The following is a 19,791-nucleotide window of genomic DNA, read 5'->3' as shown; positions in this document are numbered from 1 at the left end:
GCGCGGCTTCCTCTCCTTCTTGTCCTTCACCACCTTGGGCGTCTTGCCATTCTTCTTGCTCTTTTCCTCCTGGTCGCTGCCCCCCTCCCCCTCGCTGCTGTCGCTCTCTTGACGCGTTGCTGTCGTACCCAGGGAGGAAGAGGAACCACCAAGACAGTATTTAACTCCTAACGACCCAAATGTGCACACCAGCGCTGGAGGCGCTATGATGATGAGAAACATCAGATAAATCAGGAGCAGGAAACAGAAAGGACCTGATGCTCCCAATGACCACATGCTGGTAAATCAGTCAAACACCTGATCCTTTGCAGAGGGCGCCTTTATTATTATTGGAACTTAAATGTATGCAGAATTATCTTAACTGGTGTCAATGCAAACATTAATTCATGTTAATTTAGTTGAAAGTAAATATATTAGTTTGGTTCAACAACTGAAATGTTGAGAAAATCATTTGGATCAAGGCAAAGATTTAAGGTTGGGTCAAGTGCAGTATTATTGTTTACATCAACATAAAATAATCAGGTCATATCAATTGACTCAATTTAGGTTCTGTGAAGTCAAATATATTAGATGTGATATCTGGACATCATTATTTTTAATTTGAGCACGGTTGTACTTTTTTCAGTGCAGTTAGTGTTAAAAATAATAACAATGCTGCCTCTACCTTCTTTTATTTGGGTAGATGACTGTCATCACTGTATATAACAGTGATGACATCTGCTCAGTGTTTAACAAACATTTTTCCAAGGCTTGCCATATATTTGACGGCGTTGTTGTACCTCATGACGATACCTCTGATGAAATATTAAACAACTTGAGACTTAATTCTCAATTTGTGCTATATCCAGTGTCTGTCATGCCTGCTCTGCAGGCTATTGATCCCAAGAAAGCTACAGGAGTGGATGATCTTGACCCTCTCTTCCTCCATATGGCTCTTTCACTGATTATTGAGCCATTAACTCACATTTTTAACCTATCCATTGCTACTGGAGTTGTTCCCGGGCTCTCGAAAGCTGTTACCCCTCTGCATAAGGGAGGTGATAAGACTGACCCTAATAATTATCGTCTAATATCTAAACTGTCCTGTCTGTCTAAAATTCTAGAGAATGCTCAATTGAAGACATATCTTAACATTAAGGGTCTGGCTTTAGGCCCAACCATAGCACAGTGTCTGCTACTACCCTGGTGGTGAATGATATTGTCAATGGGATCGACAAAAGAAGACACTGTGCTGCTGTCTTTGTTGACCTATAAAGCTTTTGACACCGTTGACCATGCTTTGCTCCTGCTTACACTGTCATCAGTGGGATTTTCTCCAGGTGCTTGTGCATGGTTTAAAGGTTATTTAGTTGGTATACACCAATCTGTAAAAATTGGAATGAATCAGTCTGAGTCGATATTAATAACAAAGGGAGTGCCACAGGGCTCGGTCTTAGGCCCAGATTTTTTCACAATCTTTTATTAGTACGATTGTCCCCCTGCTTAATTGCCAGGTGCATCTTTATGTGGATGACGCTATTCTGTATTGTATTGCTGACTCTGTAAAGATAGCCAGGTTTCGTTAAATGTCCTTCAAAATATTTTAACTGGTGTAAACTCGTGGTAAATGCTCAGAAAACCAAATATATGCTTAGAACTAGGAGCAACGGCATCATGACATGTGCATAACCACTCTAAAGGGGTCTACCATCGAGATGGTCTCGGAATACAAGTATTTAGAGAGAAGATAGGCTTTTTATTTAGGAACAGATGCAATTTCCCAATTGTCTTCTCCCTGCACTGAATTACGGAGATGTGGTTTATAGACATGCATCTGCCTCGTCTCCCACGGCCCTGGTTCCTATCTACCATTTAGCCCTTAGATTCATAACGGAGGAAGCCTACAATGCCGACCAAGTTGGATGGATTTCTCAATCCACAAGGCGCGATTTGCATTTATTTTTATTTATTTATAAAGCATTATTAGGGAAACTTCCTGCCTATATCGCATCATTGATTGAGTGGTATTCAAGCCCCTAGACACGGGCTGGCAGGTTGGCATTAAAGACCCCTCAAGTCCGTACTGAGCTAGGGAAAACTGCTTTTAGTTTTTATGCCCCATGAGCCTGGAATACCCTGCAGCATGAGCTAGGTATAAACACTTTGGTTCCATTTAACCTTTTTAAGACATTGCTCAAAGACCACCTGTCTCATTCATGTAATTGTATTATTTAATTTTGTTTGTTATTATTTACAGTGGGGCAAAAAAGTATTTAGTCAGCCACCAATTGTGCAAGTTCTCCCACTTAAAAAGACGAGAGAGGCCTGTAATTTTCCTCATAGGTAAACCTCAGCTATGAGAGACAAAATGAAAAAAATAAATCCAGAAAATCAAATTGTCTGATTTTTTAAGAATTTATTTGCAAATTATGGTGGAAAATAAGTATTTGGTCACCTACAAACCAGCAAGATTTCTGGCTGTCACAGACCTGTAACTCCTTCTTTAAGAGGCCCTCTATCCTCCACTTGTTACCTGTATTAATGGCACCTGTTTGAACTCCTTATCAGTATAAAAGACACCTGTGCACAACCTCAAACAGTCACACTCCAAACTCCACTATGACCAAGACCAAAGAGCTGTCAAAGGACACCAGAAACACAATTGTAGACCTGCACCAGGCTGGGAAGTCTGAATCTGCAATAGGTAAGCAGCTTGGTGTGAAGAAATCAACTGTGGGAGCAATTATTAGGAAATTGAATACATACAAGACCACTGATAATCTCCCTCGATCTGGGGCTCCACGCAAGATCTCACCCTGTGGGGTCAAAATGATCACAAGAACGGTAAACAAAAATCCCAGAACCACACGGGGGGACCTAGTGAATGACCTCCAGAGAGCTGGGACCAAAGTAACAAAGGCTACCATCACTAACACACTACGCCGCCAGGGACTCAAATCCTGCAGTGCCAGACGTGTCCCCCTGCTAAAGCCAGTGCATATCCGGGCCCGTTTGAAGTTTGCCAGAGAGCATTTGGATGATCCAGAACAGGATTGGGAGAATGTCATATGGTCAGATGAAACCAAAATATAACTTTTTGGTAAAAACTCAACTCGTCGTGTTTGGAGGAGAAAGAATGCTGAGTTGCATCCAAAGAACACCATACCTACAGTGAAGCATGGGGGTGGAAACATCATGCTTTGGGGCTGTATTTGTGCCAAGAGACCAGGACGTCTGATCCGTATGACGGAAAGAATGAATGGGGCCATGTATCGTGAGATTTTGAGTGAAAACCTCCTTCCATCAGCAAGGGCACTGAAGATGAAACGTGGCTGGGTCTTTCAGCATGACAATGATCCCAAACACACCGCCCGGGCAACGAAGGAGTGGCTTCGTAAGAAGCATTTCAAGGTCCTGGAGTGGCCTAGCCAGTCTCCAGATCTCAACCCCATAGAAAATCTTTGGAGGGAGTTGAAAGTCTGTGTGGCCCAAAAACATCACTGCTCTAGAGGAGATCTGCATGGAGGAATGGGCCAAAATACCAGCAGCAGTGTGTGAAAACCTTGTAAAGACTTACAGAAAACGTTTGACCTCTGTCATTGCCAACAAAGGGCATGTAACAAAGTATTGAGATGACCTTTTGTTATTGGCCAAATACTTATTTTCCACCATAATTTGCAAATAAATTATTTAAAAATCAGATATCAATTTTTTCATTTTGTCTCTCATAGCTGAGGTTTACCTATGATGAAAATTACAGGCCTCTCTCATCTTTTTAAGTGGGAGAACTTGCACAATTGGTGGCTGACTAAATACTTTTTTGCCCCACTGTATATGTTTTAATTGTCTGTTTTCTTTTTCTGCTCTTAATATTTTTATCCTGTTATTTCTGTTAAATCCCTAAATCTATGTATCCTTTGTACTTTGTATTTCCAATGTATTTCACTCGACATTATTGCAAATGAGGGTTTTGCCCTCATTGAATTTTCGAGTTTAAATAAATAAATCTGTGAAATTGCCGGCCGTGCCAAGCCGAGTTGGATCAACATTTTTACACTGCTAAGCCGGTTCCTGACGTTGTGGGTGGATCCCGGAAGCCCTGCCGGAGGGGGCGAAGCCTGGTCGTTGAGGCGGGGCCTGGATGTAGTGGGGGCGGTGCCTGGCCCGTGGGGGCGGGGCCTGGAGACGGTCCTCTTCTCCGTCGTCTCCTGGTCTCCTCGTCCGCTGCTGCTCGGCCCATATCCAGCACTTCTCTACTTAAAGCCAGCTGACACACCCAGGGTGGTAAACAGAACAGGCCGCCCGCTGTGCAAAGCTCTCGCACCACTGATAGGCGTTAGTTATAATATCGTAGACTAATTTGTTTGGTCAGGTTAGCAGAGAGAAGCACCAGGTCCGAGGGCAGACGGAGGCCCCAGCCCCCGTCACACGCACACACACATCACCACGGCCTTATGGTGATGCATGCGAGGAAACCAGCAAGAGTCAGCGATGGGTAAATCCACTGTCATGGTTGTTATGGTATAAAAACACAATGTCTGTCAGGGGGTTGAGGCAACTCAATATCCACTAAGCTAGCTGCTAAGCTAACGGCTAACGCCAGCCGCTCGTTAGCCGGGTTAGCTTGGGTTAGCTCGTACCACTGCAGGTCATTTCCTGTTCACTAAACGCGTCCGTTTAGACCGAGCCTGGTGTCCGGGTCTGGATGGGTAATTCCGTCTGGCAGTACGCCGATCTCTTGACAGTAGGACAGGTTTCCAACGGATCGTGGTATGACGAGTTAGTTGGCTAACAATCGTAACTGACAGGACGACTAACTAGCTAGTTAAAAGTCTGTCGCTAGCCGACCGTTGGGTAAGTTAGCGTTTAGCTCAACTTGTTCACGATCGTAAGATAACACTGCTATTAAACAATGTACTAAAGGTCTGTTTTCTTTGTCTTGTACAGGTGCACCGACAGAAGGCATTCCCAACCCTACCAGGTGTGTGTCACTGGAGGTCTCAACGATCATTTATTTTTATTTTATTTTATTCCAATAGCCCAGGGACAGTGACAGGGTCAGTCTCAAAAGGCTTAAGAGGCCGTATAATTATGATACCTCCTGACCCTAGCCACCAAAAGGGCAAGAAAAAAATCCCTTAATTAGCAAGGAAGAAATATTGAGGAAGAACACATGATGATCAGGAGTGCAATGGGGGACATAATTGACATACATTCATACAGGCAAAACATACTGAATTGATGATGGGGTGCTGGCCGGTTAACCATAAGTAGAGTCCAGGCATCCAGTCGCAGGCACCGCAACACGCTAGAACAGACTTGAATTACTGGAAAGGTCGACTGCTGCTAATTTAGTAACAACAAAAACATTGTCAAAACTATCGTCTCTGAAATGTTCTTCTCCGTTTGTTTCAGTAGATCAGGCAGTTGAACCGTTCTTTAAGTTGAACCCCTGGTTGATTTGCATATTGTATGGTGGTTTAATTTGCACGTTATCCAGCCCAGCTTTTACTTTCATTCCTAAAGTAAATACGCATTGTGAAGGTTGCCATAAGTCTTTTATTTAAACTTATTGTAGAACGACAAGGCAATCATCCTTGACATTGCAAACATCTCTTCCACTAGCACAAAAATAACGTGTCCACGTCTGTAAATATGTAAATGATTGAACCAAATGATCACATCATATTTACGTACGGTTCTCGCCATCTTCTCCAGCCCCACAAGTCTCAACCAAAGAGCCAGTCGGGCAGCGTTCACCGTTACGACAAGGTGCGTGATGGTTCGTCAGAGCCCACTCCACCCTACAAGATGCTGCGGCGCTCAGACGAGAGTCCCGTCAGTCGGCCCGGGGACGGCGCCGTGGGAGTCCATGGCAGGGCCAAAACTACACACACACTCAGTGGAAAGAATGGTATGCCCAGAGGTCTTGTAGTGTTTAAAAACTCTTATCTGTAGTAGTATTCTAATGTTTAAAGGAATATGATATAGGTGAACCCTTATGTTACATTGCTGTTTTATATAATATAAGGTCATATTCACTTTTGGCTGTGATGCAAACTTGTTTCAGGCTACAATATTTTTACTGTAACTGAGTTAACTACTGAAATATCAATAGTTATGTCAGGCCAACTAGCCTGGCACACCAACCTTGTTGAAACAGATCTTGGGGAGGAATATGAAATTCAACATAATTTGTGTGTTTTTGTAAACAATTTGTTTCCTAATCTCTGAGGCAATATGGGAACGTTTGCTCAAAAATGTTGGTCTTCAAGAGGTCCTAAACAATAAAGAAGTAAACTAAAGAACAACATTGAAATATCTCACAGGACAATCCTCTGGAGGAAAGTAGACTGCAGTTCCACTGTCGTCAAAGTGAAGTGAGGAAATGCATTGGAGTTGACTCCTTTCGGCTTAGTGTGATATTGGAAACAGTTTCATAAAGATAAGAGCCGCAACTGCGATCAGTAGCCAGTTAGCTCTGCTTAGAAAGCCTCCCAACCTACCAACCCAAAACGCATTTGCCTGAAACAAGTCTTTGGTCATCTTCATGTTTTGTTATAAGGGTTCTTCCCCAAAGCCTTTGTCATACGCCTGCATTTCAGGGACCAGCGGATCTCCACAAGAGAACCCTCACAACAATAATGGCGCCCAGCACAGCTCGGACTCGCATGCCCCTCAGAGCAGACCCACAGAAAGGGTAAGATTTGGTTTCTTTACTGTGGTTCCCCTGGCCAATCAGCCGGGATACGCAGGGACACAACACTACAAAGCCGCAGAGTGGTTGTCTAGAATTTCCCATACCTAGTTTCATACCTTTTCTAAATGATAAGGCAGAATCAGTACAAAGAAGTCATTTAGAAAAACTACACTGCTAAAGGATGTTTCAGTGAAGCAGGTTATATGACTTGTCGTTTAATGAATGCTGAATTGGAACACACAGTATTGTATACATTTAGATCATACAGGCTCACGTGGGTTTCAGGGTGGTTCATGATCATTCTCAGAAACAACAAGTGTGTGCCGGGGAGGTTATAATATTTAAAGGCCATTGCGTAGACAAACCCGCATAACAAGATGAGGACAATGTATAGAGTTCTATTGTGCATTCATTAGGTAAGAACATAAAGAGAAACTAGGCTGTTCTGAACCGAAAGTGAAAGTTTGTTGTCAAGCCTTTGTCTGATGGCAAGGGATCACGATACGGGATGAACCTTCATTCCACCACCCTGGTGCAGCTCAGCTTTGGTGATCGCTATGCTTCCATTTCGGACGTCGCATAAGTCCAATCGATTTAAAATGATTAATCGATTGGAAAATAATTATTATATATCGGGCGTTTGTGTGTGGGGGGCCCCCCGTTTATATGGCTAGAGGCTAGCTCCTTCATACATATCCAATGTACTCACGGTAGAAGCTTAATGCTAACGTAAACAATACTTTTCTATCTACACAAACGATATGCCATCTGAAAGAGACTCCCAAGGAGTCAAACTGTACGAGCCTTATCATTTTTTGTGAGCTTATCTTCATTTACTAGATGTGAAAGAATAACGTCAATAACACTTTTCCTGTTTACAAGTGATGATGATATGTGAAATGTTTTAGGGCGGTTAATTGGCAATCATGAGCAAAGATCTTCCATATAATTTAGTAAAACAAAGTATCGGACTGATATCGATATCGGCAGATATCGATATCGGCAGATATCGATATCAAAGCTGCGGTTTCGGAAGTGAAAAAGTGTTTTTGGGAAGTCCCTAATTAGAACCATTAGCCATTGGCAACACAGAAATTAATTGCTGATCTTGAAAGACTTCTCGGCCTCCTTCTCTACTTTGGTGTTACCAGACCCAAAGATCTGCTCTTCTATTCTTTGCTGCGAGGTGTGTGAAGCATGAAAGAGCTGTTCTATAGCCCAAAGCACCTTTTCCACTCAGAATCCAGTGGTTGTGGATGGATATATTTGGGCTCCTGATATGACACTCTCCCGTCTGATGGACCAAGCGCTCTTGTTCCTCCAAGCACGCTTCCCTCTTTTTAATGAGCAATCCTTTGTACTAATGCATGTTGTGCTAGGTTGGTTTAAGAAGGTGAAACTAGAATTTACTTTAGGGCTACCTTAGCTTTTTGAGCCCTACCATTGGTGGTCTCATCGAGGCATCCTTAACTGTACTCGCAGTATCACATGGAATGCATACACCTTCCTCCTGTGTCTACTTCCTCATCCCTCCCATGAAAGGAACAATGTCTTGTTCTACCTGAAGGCATCGTTGATAAGGACTCCTGCTCCTAAATGACTACTAGATTAATGTATGTATGACACAAAGTAATAGAGGAAATGTATCTCATGGCGCGTTTCCACCGGCGGGTGCGGATAGGCCCAGTGCGATAAGGTCCGGTAGTGTAGGTGCTGTTAGGCGCTGCTCGGTTATGGCCCGCGATTCCACCGCCGACAGTACCCTGATGGTAGAGCAGGATTTAAGCCGGGTGGCGATAGTTACGTAAGCATGTTACGTAAGCATCTAGACAGCCAGACACGGGGTATATATAAACCAAACCCCCCCTGTACCCGCAGGTGTAAACTTGAGAGTCCAGAACTAACCTCTATTTTCAATGGTTTTACAGCATTGTATAACTAAATGTGACATGATAACTTATGGATGGATGGATGGATTTACATATACATGTGTTATTTTCAGGTCCAATTTTATCTAGGGCAGCTCTTGCTGCTTGGATCTGAAAAGTGCTAGATAGATGAAGGGCTTTAGTGTCCTGGGTGTTTACCTTCTTGTATCTCTTTCCCAGCGCCAGGAGCCGGCTGACGATTGGACAGAGCACATCAGCTCCTCTGGGAAGAAGTACTACTATAACTGTAGAACGGAGGTGTCCCAATGGGAGAAGCCCCGGGACCTGCTTGAGAGGTAAAGGACTACAGCTAAACTCTTCATGTTTGTTAGCCTTCTAATGATACTCTCCATGTTTTCTTTTGCGTCGATTAGTTTCTCAATTTGTGTAGTGTCAAAAGAAAAAGAAGGATTGTCTAGTAGCTAGGGTGTTTGACTCACAGCCCAAAGGCACTGGGTTTACATCCCAAATGTCTCCAGTCCAACTGTAGGCACACCTGGGCAAGATGCATAACCCCTACCTGCTACTTATGACATGTCTGAAGCCTCTAAGCATCTACCAAAATGCTAAATCTAGCTTTATACTAGGGATGGCGAAAATGTAAAATATTCTTGACTGGCCACCGAGCCTCATTAACCAGTTAATACCGGTTAACCGATCAGATTAAAATGTGCTATTTGAAATAATAGCCATTTCGAGCCGTGCCAGCCGCCTGCTATTTCGTAACTCTGCTTATATCTCTCTCGTTCTGCCTCCGAATCTCACACACACACTCTCCGAGTGAGAGGCAGTGGCTCTAACCGCGGCACGACCTGTGTTTGAATTGAAACACGAGGCATGCTTACTGCAAGTTGACCGTGTGCAGAGAGCGGGCTCGAACGCCCACAATGGTCTGAGATGGCACGGACCTGGTTGAGACCCTGCGCGGGATTCACCAGGGGCCAATCGGAAGAGGGCAGCGTTAGGAGCTCACTTGCAACATTGCCACTGCTCATTTAAAAAAAATGACAGCTCCGAAGAGACGCCGCTTGTTTAGTTTTGAGGAGATGGAAAAATTGAGGGTGAGGGATAATTATTTTCACTAAACACAAAGACCTTGGAATGAGATGGCTATCTGTAGTCTTACAGCGTTTAGTGTACTGTCCATAATAATTTAGAGATCATATTCTCCGCCACTCGCATGCGGGAATAATTAAGACTTGAGGAGAAATTAAACAGTGGGTTAGAGACGCGGTGTCCGTCCAACTTCCAATAAGTCACCTCATCTGATCATCTTTTTTTATTTTATTTTTTAACCGACAAGCGACAAATTTGATCGGTTAACGTTGATGCGGTCAACCATCGGTCAAACGGTCATCGGTTAACAACCCTACTTTATACTTCTCATCTACTACCTGGGAAACTTGGTGGGAACCTCCTGCATGGCATAGCACGTTTCAGCTGGCTAGAGATCAGTGGCTGGAATAAACGCTGCTCCTCATTCGTCTGTTTCCATTGTCTCACAGAGAACAACGGCAGAAGGACTCAGCCAAGACCACCAACAGCTTCCCACGGGACATGGACTACAGACAAGAGGCCTTGCAGGACAAAGCCACAGCTAGTGAGTACAGGTTACACACACTAGACTTGGTAGTGGCTTACCTACTAAGGGCGGCAGGATGCTAGTTAGCTGATAGTTACATGTCTGCATTCCTTTTCAAGATTTATTTCGGAGATGTATTGAATCAACTATGCATTGCGGATTGTTCTGCATGGTATGCTGCAAATTACTTAATCGCGAACATGGAGCATTTTGCATGAGACTCTTTGGCAATAGCTTCTCAGCCATCTCCATACCTTTCCCTGTTCCCTGCTTTCCTCAGGATACAAAGACACGCACTGAGCAGTGCAAACATACATGCTTCTTTAAGTGAACCCAATGTTTCAGCGGGAATTCAAGCAATACGATAAAGAAATGTGTTTTGTTCTGGTCTATGAAGGAGGGGGCCTATTACGACCCACGGCAACTTTGTGATACTTTTTAACTACCGTTGTGTATGAGCGTTGTAATGAGCGATGTTGTTTATGAAATGCGCCACACGCCGCGGCCGTTATACTACAAGTGTCAGAAAATCTTAAAGGGGACATATTATACCACCAGGTGTGAGTGTGATTAGCCTTACAAGCGGTTTCGAAAATCTGCCCCATATGACATCACTAGTGGGCACGTCCACCTAGATCTATGCTGGATAGATGAGCAACGTTTACTTCAGTCCACTCGGTAGTCGAGCCCGACCGATAAAGGATTTTTAAGGCCGATACAAATATTTGGTGATTTAAAAATCCGATATTCCGATATATCGGCCGATATATATTTTAAAAAAGTCCAGAAACGCGTGACAAAACATTAAACCGATTTCGCTAACATTGGTTATTTGTAGTTATTTTTGAGTCTTCAATAAAACAATAAGATAATGCAGCTTAAAAATAAACTTTATTTGGGTTATTGTTTTATTGTCACAACAGAAAAGTCAAAATCAAAATTTATTAAAGTTCTGATAAACAAAATGTATAAAAATACAAACTTAAGATATGAAACTCAAAGTCCTTTTGAACAAAAACACAATAACCCCAAAAAATAAAAATAATAATTAATCGTCCGATACCGATAGTTTTGAAAATGCCTTATATAATATTTTAATAATATCGGCCCGCCGATAGCTGGTAGACTGATCTATCCAGCAAAGGTCTAGGTGGATACGCCCACTAGTGATGTCATATGGGGCAGATTTTCGAAACGGCTTGTAAGGCTAATCACACTCACACCTGATGGTATAATATGTCCCCTTTAACCCTCGCTCGGACAAGTGTGATGTGACAATAAACAATAGTGACAATGGTGTGGTGACGTTAGTCACCACAAGAGGGCTGTGGTGACGTTAGTCGAGGGGCTGTCTGGGGCCAGAAGTTGTCTCTCAACTTGTAGGAATAAAGACTTATGAAGTACAATAATCAGTTTGTTTATGTGTTTGAGACGCAACGCCAGGAACGGAGAGTACGGCTAGAGTTCTCAACGGGTTGAATCTTTATTCTTCGTTCATTCCCTTTATTATATTTATAGGACTGATTAAAAGGGCAATGAAGGTTTAGATTCACTGTGGTGATTTTAGTTTGACAATATATCAAACAATATTTAGGCAAGGCAAGGCAACTTGATTTATATAGCACTTTTCATACACAAGGCAGACTCAAAAAGCTTTAACACTATTTGTTTGCTGATATTGATAGTCAACTCGTTGGAACTCAAGATGAGCGCGTCATCAGTTACAGACTCTTATAAGCGGAAGCCCTGCTTCAAGGTCTTTATTATTAGTTTTATATTATAGTCTAGCATCAAATCGGATTGATTAGTTGAAGACGCATTTCCTTTATTCACGTTGTCTCAGACAGACGGTGACACACACAATACTATACTATCCTTTTTGGCTTCCTGATCTCAGTAGCTCATTGAGATCAGATTTATTTTGAGTCCTGTTTACACATTGACCATGTTTCACACATATTTCCTCAAGTGCCTCACGATGTTGTTATCAGTGGTCTAACGGTGTGAGATAATGTCCATCTTGTAGCAGTGGGCTGAGCGAGATGCCTGTCCCCTTCCTGCTCCTCAATGCGGTCTTGATAAATGAGCCATTTATCTGACTCAACAAAATAATTGATACGGCAATATTTTCTCACCACACCGTAATTTCCACTGACTTTTGTGTTTGTCTTCTCTGTGGTCTCTGTTTAAACTCAAACGTTATTTGGCCACGGCCGACGTGTTGAGTAACCTAGCGAGTGATCTCTGCCCCCCGTCCTCAGAGAGCACCTCCGGGGACCAGCCCACCGGGCCCAACAACACAGCCTCCCATTCCTCCTCCTCCGCTCCGTCAGCCTCTCAGAGCTTGAGCTCCAGCCTCCCCTCCTCCCTGTCCTCCTCATCTGCCACCTCTTCCACCGCCACCTCCACCTCCTCCTCCGCGCCCTCGGCGACGGTGCAGGCCCAGTCCTCGGCGCTGATCCAGGACCCAGCCATCCTCCACCAGCTGCTGCCCGCGCTGCAGGCCACCCTGCAGATGACCAACGGCAGTGTGGACATGGCCAAGATCAACGAGGGTGAGTGCGTCTGTGCTGGTAGAAGTGAGGGTCCTGAAGGGGCTTCTGCAAGACGGCGGCTTCTTCGTTGACATTGTTTCATCCTCAAAGACAAAAACGTGTTGCTGTGGTACTGCGTTAAAACGCCAAACCTCGACCTGCTCCCCTAACGACTTTTGGATAAATAGTCCTTGCGCAATGTCTAAATAGTAATGTTACATTATGTTTCTGGAAATTGTTCTTTTGAAAATAGGTAGAGTCCAGTAGAAACCAAGGCGCAAGAGGAGATATCGAACAAACACCTGAGGGCTCAGCTATATGTGGATTTAAGTCATTTAACGGGCCAATGTTTTCATAGGAGCTCTTCCCACCAAACTGTCTGAAGCTCCAAAGAGAACAAGGACACTTAAATTGTCCTTGTATCAACAATGTGGGGATGACAACTCGTTGTATTTCTCCACCTCGACCATCACCCGCACCTCGTTCATGAGAGCCAATTGAAACTAGCGTGAAATTGTGAAGTAAGCGAGGTGCATAGGAGGGACTCAAGGTGGTCGTTATACGGGGGCTCTATATAACTAGTTATTTCATTGTATATGACCTGGTCAACGGGGGCCTCATGATGACTTCAAAATATGCTAGTAAAGATTTTATTAACAAATTTAACAAGAGGTCATGTTTCTCCGTGCAATATGTAACTACAACTACTAACCAATACAGTATTTATCTAATCAAGATACACACATACGTAAAATCTTTCTGCATGCGTGCAAAAATAGACTTGAAGTCTATTAGAACATTTTGCTGTACGTGAGACGGGCTACAGGGGGTAGTTCAGTCCTCAGCCTACAGGGGGTAGTTCAGTCCCCACCCTGCAGGGGGTAGTTCAGTCCCCACCCTACAGGGGGTAGTTCAGTCCCCATCCTACAGGGGTTAGTACAGTCCCAATCCTACAGGGGGTAGTTCAGTCCCCACCCTACAGGGGGTAGTTCAGTCCCCACCCTACAGGGGGTAGTTCAGTCCCCACCCTACAGGGGGTAGTTCAGTCCCCACCCTACAGGGGGTAGTTCAGTCCTCAGCCTACAGGGGGTAGTTCAGTCCCCACCCTACAGGGGGTAGTTCAGTCCCCACCCTACAGGAGGTAGTTCAGTCCCCAGCCTACAGGGGGTAGTGCAGGGCCCAACAGGCCTGCTCAGGAGTGTAGTCTGTGTAATTGGCCTCCGGTATTGCTGCTTGCAGCTTTATGGAGAACCGATCATCCAAACCAATTCCCACTCAATAAGGCCCTATGTTTGGCTCTTGACAATACTCCCGCCAAGTGTGGAGTCAATCGGATGAACGATTGTCGAGAAATTCGAAGGGCAGACATACTGTCATACAGAGACTCCTTCCAGTTGAGTTATGTCCAATGTTTATTATCTGACAGTGGAAGTTCAGAAGTGTCGATGCATCTAGTTTCTCCCGGGTTCATTGATTCAGTGCACCTTGGAAGCATCCCCTCTTCTCTCCTAAGCCAATGATTACTTCATCACTAAGCCCGCTTCACCCGTCATGTGGTTTGAAGTTTACTTCTGTAGTGGTTGGGGACACTGAACTGGAACTATGTGGAAACGACAGGCTTCGCTCTCCTGCCGAACTCTCCATCACGTCTTGTCAGCATTTGAAGCGGTTCACTGCAGCCTCTTTGCATCCCTGACTAAACGTGTGTGTGTGTGTGTGTGTGTGTGTGTGTGTGTGTGTGTGTGTGTGTGTGTGTGTGTGTGTGTGTGTGTGTTCGTTCCTCCAGTCCTGGCGGCCGCGGTGACCCAGGCTTCCTTGCGGTCGATGCTTCACAAGCTGCTGGCCGCCGGTCCGTCGGGCTACAATGTGACCGCTCTGCTGTCCCAGGCCGCCGCCCAGCACTCCAGTCAAGGTAGGCCCCATCTGCTGCTGCTTCTCCGTCACACGGCCTCGTCCACCTCCCCTCCACCCCTGGCTGGTCCACATGCTCCTTCTGAACGCCTAGTGTAGCGCCTTCCTCTAATGCAGCCCTCCTGATGCTGCGCCATCGAAGGGTTGTTGGGTTTGGCGGCAGTTCTTTCCTTTAGTCTGTTGTTTAGAAGGGGGAGGATAGGCTCTTGTTTAGGGTGTTTGGATCCCTTAGTAGTTAGGATAGAATACTACTACTACTTAGTTATGGAACATCTTTGTTGTGTACGTTAACCTAGCGATTGTTAGTGCTTGGCTCTTGGTTCTATGAGCATCCTTGCTGTACAGACAGCGATAAATTCTTTCTCCCTTCTGACAAATGGACTTATGTAAGTCGCTTTGGATAAAAGTGTTTGCCAAATGCCCTCAATGTAAATGATCACAGCCAGGGTTCTGGGTTCTGTGCTGCTGTTAAATTGTGACTCTGTTAAATTGACCAATTTAATTTTAGCGTCTCGAAAGATGGGACTATAGAAAGGCATCAAATAATGAATGACGACCAGCAGTGTTGGTTACCAACGGGTCGTTCCAACAATGACCTAACAATCTTCCGCTCTCTCTGCCTCCTGGCCAACCAGCCCAGCAGTCGAGTCAGTCCCCAGTGTCCCTGACGTCGGACACGCCCTCGCCGCGGCCCTACAGCTCTCCAAGGAGCACCTGCACACAGCCCAGTGCCTCTGCGGGCCAGAAGCCTATGATGGGAGGCGGCTCGGCTGGCTCCGCCCCCTCCCAGAGCAGGGTCGGTCACCTGGATTGTTTCCATTGTGGGGGGGATGTATTTAAAATGTATCATTTCCCTGTTCCTCATCATTGAGATTCACACTGTGACTGTGTTCGGCAGGGGAATATGTCTTCAGGTAAATCTGGAGCAGCTCTCATGTCCCAGTCCTCCGTGGAGAAACGCCCCGAGGACCCCAGAACGCTCCAACTGAGAAGGTAGTGCGCGCACACACACTGACCATGTGCACACGCACACACAGGCAGAGCTCTACTTGGTTTAATTATTTGTATCTTTTATTAATATTCCCCCTCATGGATATTTTTACTAGCCTGGTCCTACCAGACTCTCGTACTTCATTTCATTTGCACAGAGTCTGGACCTACTCAATTGACAAACGTTAACTGACTTGAAGGCGGGTGTCTGTTGAAGTTTAAAACTATTGGATCTGCCCAGTGCCACTCTGGATCTGCCATAACCAATCGCTAACGTCTGGCCGGGAATCACGTTGCGCCCAGGCTGTAAACAAACCTAACACCGTGCGTGAAGATGCCCGTCAACAAGAGCTGACTTTAACGTCATTGTTCTCAGCCACTCGCTCTGTTCGCTGATTGGATGCACAAAATTTGGACGGAGAAAACCCACTAACATACCGCAGACCCAGACGTAGTACTGAAGGGAAATCAAAATTGAGCGGAAGTACTTAGGCAGGCGGAGCCAGGCTATATTTTTACCCCTTCTACAACTGAACATTTTAGGGAGGTGAAACTTTTGTGAGGCTTTTTTGCATTTCTTTTTGGGATGTCCTGAAGTTGAAAAGTTTACTCTCAAAACAAGCAGGATGGCTTCCCAATATGACACTGCTCTCACTGGTCACATGCGACTTCTGGCTCCACCCCTAAAATAACACAAAGCCAGAGAGGCAGAGTGTGTGAATAAGTCCCATGACTGGCGGCCATGTTTCTCTGTTCTAGCTCTATAGAGCTCGTAAGTCCACCCCTTCCGGTAGAGCCCATGGGACCTATGAGATTGTAAAATATGAATGGGTTTCAATGGAGAGAAAGTAATCATTTTCTGGTCCCAGTCTTTATATGCCCTGGATTACACATATCTTGTTTGTGGATTTAAATTATAATTTTTCATGGAAAGTAAACAAAAAAAAAAGTTTGATAATGTTTTGTGTGAGGCCGCTTTGTCTCGTAGCCCTGCGGTGAGGGTTTCAGTTCAAACGACCATTGTTTTGAACAGTATCACCGATGCATTATTTATCTTTATTTTTTGTACCTGATGGAAGTATGTTTTCTTTCCCTACAGGAGTTTTGTACTTTGTTAATGCATAATAATTAAAAAAAAAAATCGAAAGAAATAAAATATTTTTAATACATTGGTAGTCAAGGCGGGGCCTTGTCAAGGTTAACCATACGGTGATGGGGGAAACCCTGCATAGGTCCCATGGGGGTCTACCAGAAGGTGCGGACTTACGAGCTCTATGCAGCTGAAACAGAGAATCTGCAGCTTCTGCAGCTTCTTCTTTCTCATTATTTTTTATTTATTAGATTTATATATATAAATATATATACATTTTTTATATACCCCCTGCATCCCCCTTTCCTCATCGTAGAATGGCTCCAAACTAATTCACTTCCCCCTGCAGCCAGGAGAATCCGTCCCCTGGACCAAACGCGTGTGGAGCCGGCATGGCGGCCGCCTCCTCCACCTCCTCCAGTGGTGCCAGCCAATCACAGCCCAGCGCCCCGGGCTCCTTCACCCCCTCCCTGGCCACCCACTTTGATGAGAACCTCATCAGGCATGTCCAGGGGTGGCCGGGCGAACACACGGAGAAGCAGGTGAGACCTCGGCAGATTGTCACGGTGGTCAGGATAGGACGGGGTGAGACAGTGGTGATCTGGAGGCTGTCACTAATCACTCAATCAATGGGTTTCTCTAATCACACGGTAGAACTCCACAAACGCATGAAGTGAGGCCTGAGAAAAGTATCAGTGAAGGTGCAGTAGAAACAATGATATCTAAAATTAACTGAATAACCATGATAAAAGCCAAATAGGTATTAGTGCCTTTCACAGAGCAGGTATGGCTGGGAAATGGCAGTGCTCATTTAGTGCGTCATGACTTCTTTAATGTGATTGGCCGTGAGTTTTATCCTTATGGTCTCACCAAGCAAAGGGCCCCACTGCTCCAAGATGACAGCTTCCAGTCCATAAGTTCACACTTTAATTTAAAACATCCCCCTCTCCTATACCTGCTCCTAAAATGACATGGTTTTACATTAAGACCGTTCTTTATCCTAGCTGGTGAGACTATATGGGCCCCTTCTGCTTTAGCTATCAGGTATCTGCTCAGGCTCTGCTGGGAGTTTAGAAACATTGCCCATTATCCCTAGAGGTGACTCGTGGTAAAGATTAATGATTTCTGAGATTAGTAATAGACAGACCGGTAAGCCACCCAAAATCTAATTTGTGCCGTGTTAAATGATTTGAGGGGCATATTACACGTCAAATTGTCCAACTAAAACGCAATTATACCGGAATGTCTCCCATTTCAAAATGTCCGAAATGGCTCTAACATGCTCCAAGTGTTTAATGCTGTCTCTACAACGGTAGAAGAAGGGTAAACTACTGCAAGGCCAGTGGAATTGGGGTTGGCCCCAAAAGGACTTCAATATGAGGTGGAAACTATTGCAGACTTTAAAAGACCGTTGTAATGACCTGATGGATGGTCCTGTCCCTGTTCAAGTCGGCTCTCGTTGAGCTCAGGGGAGCGGACAGCTCTGCTCACTTTTTATTGTGACGTGTCCACAGTTCATACAGTTCTGCAGCAGGAGTGGGGATGAGTTTTGTTTTCCTGCCCTCATTGTGATAGTCGAGGTGCTTCACTGTGTCTCCTTAATGAATGTCAAGGTCAGCAACGTAAGGCTGGATGTTTCCTGTCTCGCAGGCGGCGAGGCTGCGCGAGGACTTCCACAACATGGGGAGCTTGTACATGTCTGAGATCTGCACCGAGCTGAAGAACCTACGCTCTCTGGTCAGGGTGTGTGAGATCCAGGCCACGCTGAGGGAACAGAGGTGAGGGCTCACTATACACCACATGAAACCAAGGGGCTTCAGGACATCGGGGTTTAATGATTCAATAACCTATACCGTAACACGGAATGATTAGGTAACGTTTAACATGCATGGGTCCATTGATCGGGGAATGATGGATCACGGGTTTGAATGAGCTCCATTGACCCGCGTGGCCTCCTGTGCTTATCACCCAGGATCCTGTTCCTGAGGCAGCAGAGCAAAGAGCTGGACAAGCTGAAGAACCAGAACTCCTACATGGTCTGAGGACGGAGGGATGGAGATGGTTTTATATAAAGGGACAGAGAGGGGATGGTGGAGGAGGGAGAGTGCTGCAGGCTCTGAGGCTGGCAGCGGAGTGTGACGGAGGCCCAGAGAACCAGCGTCGGACCCAACGAGGGGAAGCCCCCCCCTGGATGGAAGGAGATCGCCCCCTCCACCATGATGTTGTCTGGGGAGACAGCACCTGGTCTTGGAAAGGTTCTCCATTCGGTAACATAACGACAAAAAAAGAAAAAAACAAAATGTCCTGACGTCTTGAGGTGTCAAGTGGGCGGAGCGCAGAAGATGTTTGACTTGTAGGATGCGTCTGCTCTGACAAAGCCTTTCTCAAGCCCCTGAGAAACTCTTTCAAATAGCACCTTTCTGGACTGTGAACTGTTGGATTTCCGTTTTTATTGTGCAGGTTAACCGTTTCTTTCTTCTGGTGTTTCACATTTAGTGGTGTGAGCAAACAGGATCGTCTTTACGTCCTCTCCCCCCCTCCCCCCCAAGGAAAAAAATTAAATTAAATAACTTAAAGACTGGGTTTTAGTTTGTTTTTGTCTTATTTCCATCAAATCCCTTCAGTAATTAGAAGTGTAGGTTTTGCGTGAAACAAGTGGTATCTTGCTCAGGCAGGGTTGGGGTGCCCTTGAGAGGACGACTGCTGCATTCCCATATCAGTTGGGTTTGAGGCAGTACAGTGTGAACGTTTGGTCTTCAGGAAGCGGGACGAACGGTTGAATCAACCGGGAGTTGATACTCAACAGAGCTACTCATTTACCACGACTCAGATTTAAAATGGAGCTGAGAGTTTCTTCACAAAAGGAGTGAACCAGATGGTAATTCAGCGTGACTCTAGACCTCAGCCTCCGTTGTACGCGCTGTGTTGACACTTAACGGGCAAATCTTAAAGTCCCGGGTCATCCCAATCTGTTGAAGGTGTTATTCACTTCTAATTCATGCACAACTAAATGTTTCACCAACGTTTTAGTTTTGGTCTAAAACAAATTGGCCCTGGAAGAATTGCAACAAACTTTG

General features: G+C 45.0%; 1 protein-coding gene across 2 annotated transcripts; it reads left to right on the top strand.

Annotated features, from left to right (window-relative positions):
- The first annotated feature begins 4,176 nt into the window (after positions 1-4,176).
- LOC307086173 (WW domain-containing adapter protein with coiled-coil-like) lies at positions 4,177-19,295 on the top strand. 2 transcript variants are annotated; one of them, XM_079751289.1, is made up of 13 exons: positions 4,177-4,474; positions 4,927-4,960; positions 5,698-5,893; positions 6,585-6,679; positions 8,788-8,903; positions 10,113-10,207; positions 12,451-12,744; positions 14,510-14,635; positions 15,270-15,430; positions 15,533-15,627; positions 17,064-17,256; positions 18,365-18,492; positions 18,687-19,295. In XM_079751289.1, exons 1-13 carry the CDS (start codon positions 4,434-4,436, stop codon positions 18,754-18,756), a joined length of 1,644 nt encoding a protein of 547 aa, XP_079607415.1. In that variant the 5' UTR covers positions 4,177-4,433; the 3' UTR covers positions 18,757-19,295. The 2 variants fall into 2 exon arrangements, with proteins under 2 accessions (XP_079607415.1, XP_079607416.1); XM_079751290.1 differs by lacking the exon at positions 4,177-4,474 and adding an exon at positions 4,509-4,833.
- Positions 19,296-19,791: the final 496 nt, after the last annotated feature.

Source organism: Pollachius pollachius (assembly GCF_949987615.1).
Source record: "Pollachius pollachius genome assembly, chromosome: 14".
NCBI lineage: Eukaryota > Metazoa > Chordata > Actinopteri > Gadiformes > Gadidae > Pollachius > Pollachius pollachius.
This window is presented reverse-complemented; position numbering and strand designations above follow the sequence as displayed.

What these genes read in the sequence shown, in the direction of transcription:
- LOC307086173 (XM_079751289.1), top strand. Translation starts at nt 4,434, where the DNA reads ATGGTGATGCATGCGAGGAAACCAGCAAGAGTCAGCGATGG. An exon ending in CCCCGGGACCTGCTTGAGAG is followed by an intron (nt 8,904 to 10,112) that starts GTAAAGGACTAC and finishes ATTGTCTCACAG; the next exon opens with AGAACAACGGCAGAAGGACT. An exon ending in CCGCCCCCTCCCAGAGCAGG is followed by an intron (nt 15,431 to 15,532) that starts GTCGGTCACCTG and finishes TGTGTTCGGCAG; the next exon opens with GGGAATATGTCTTCAGGTAA.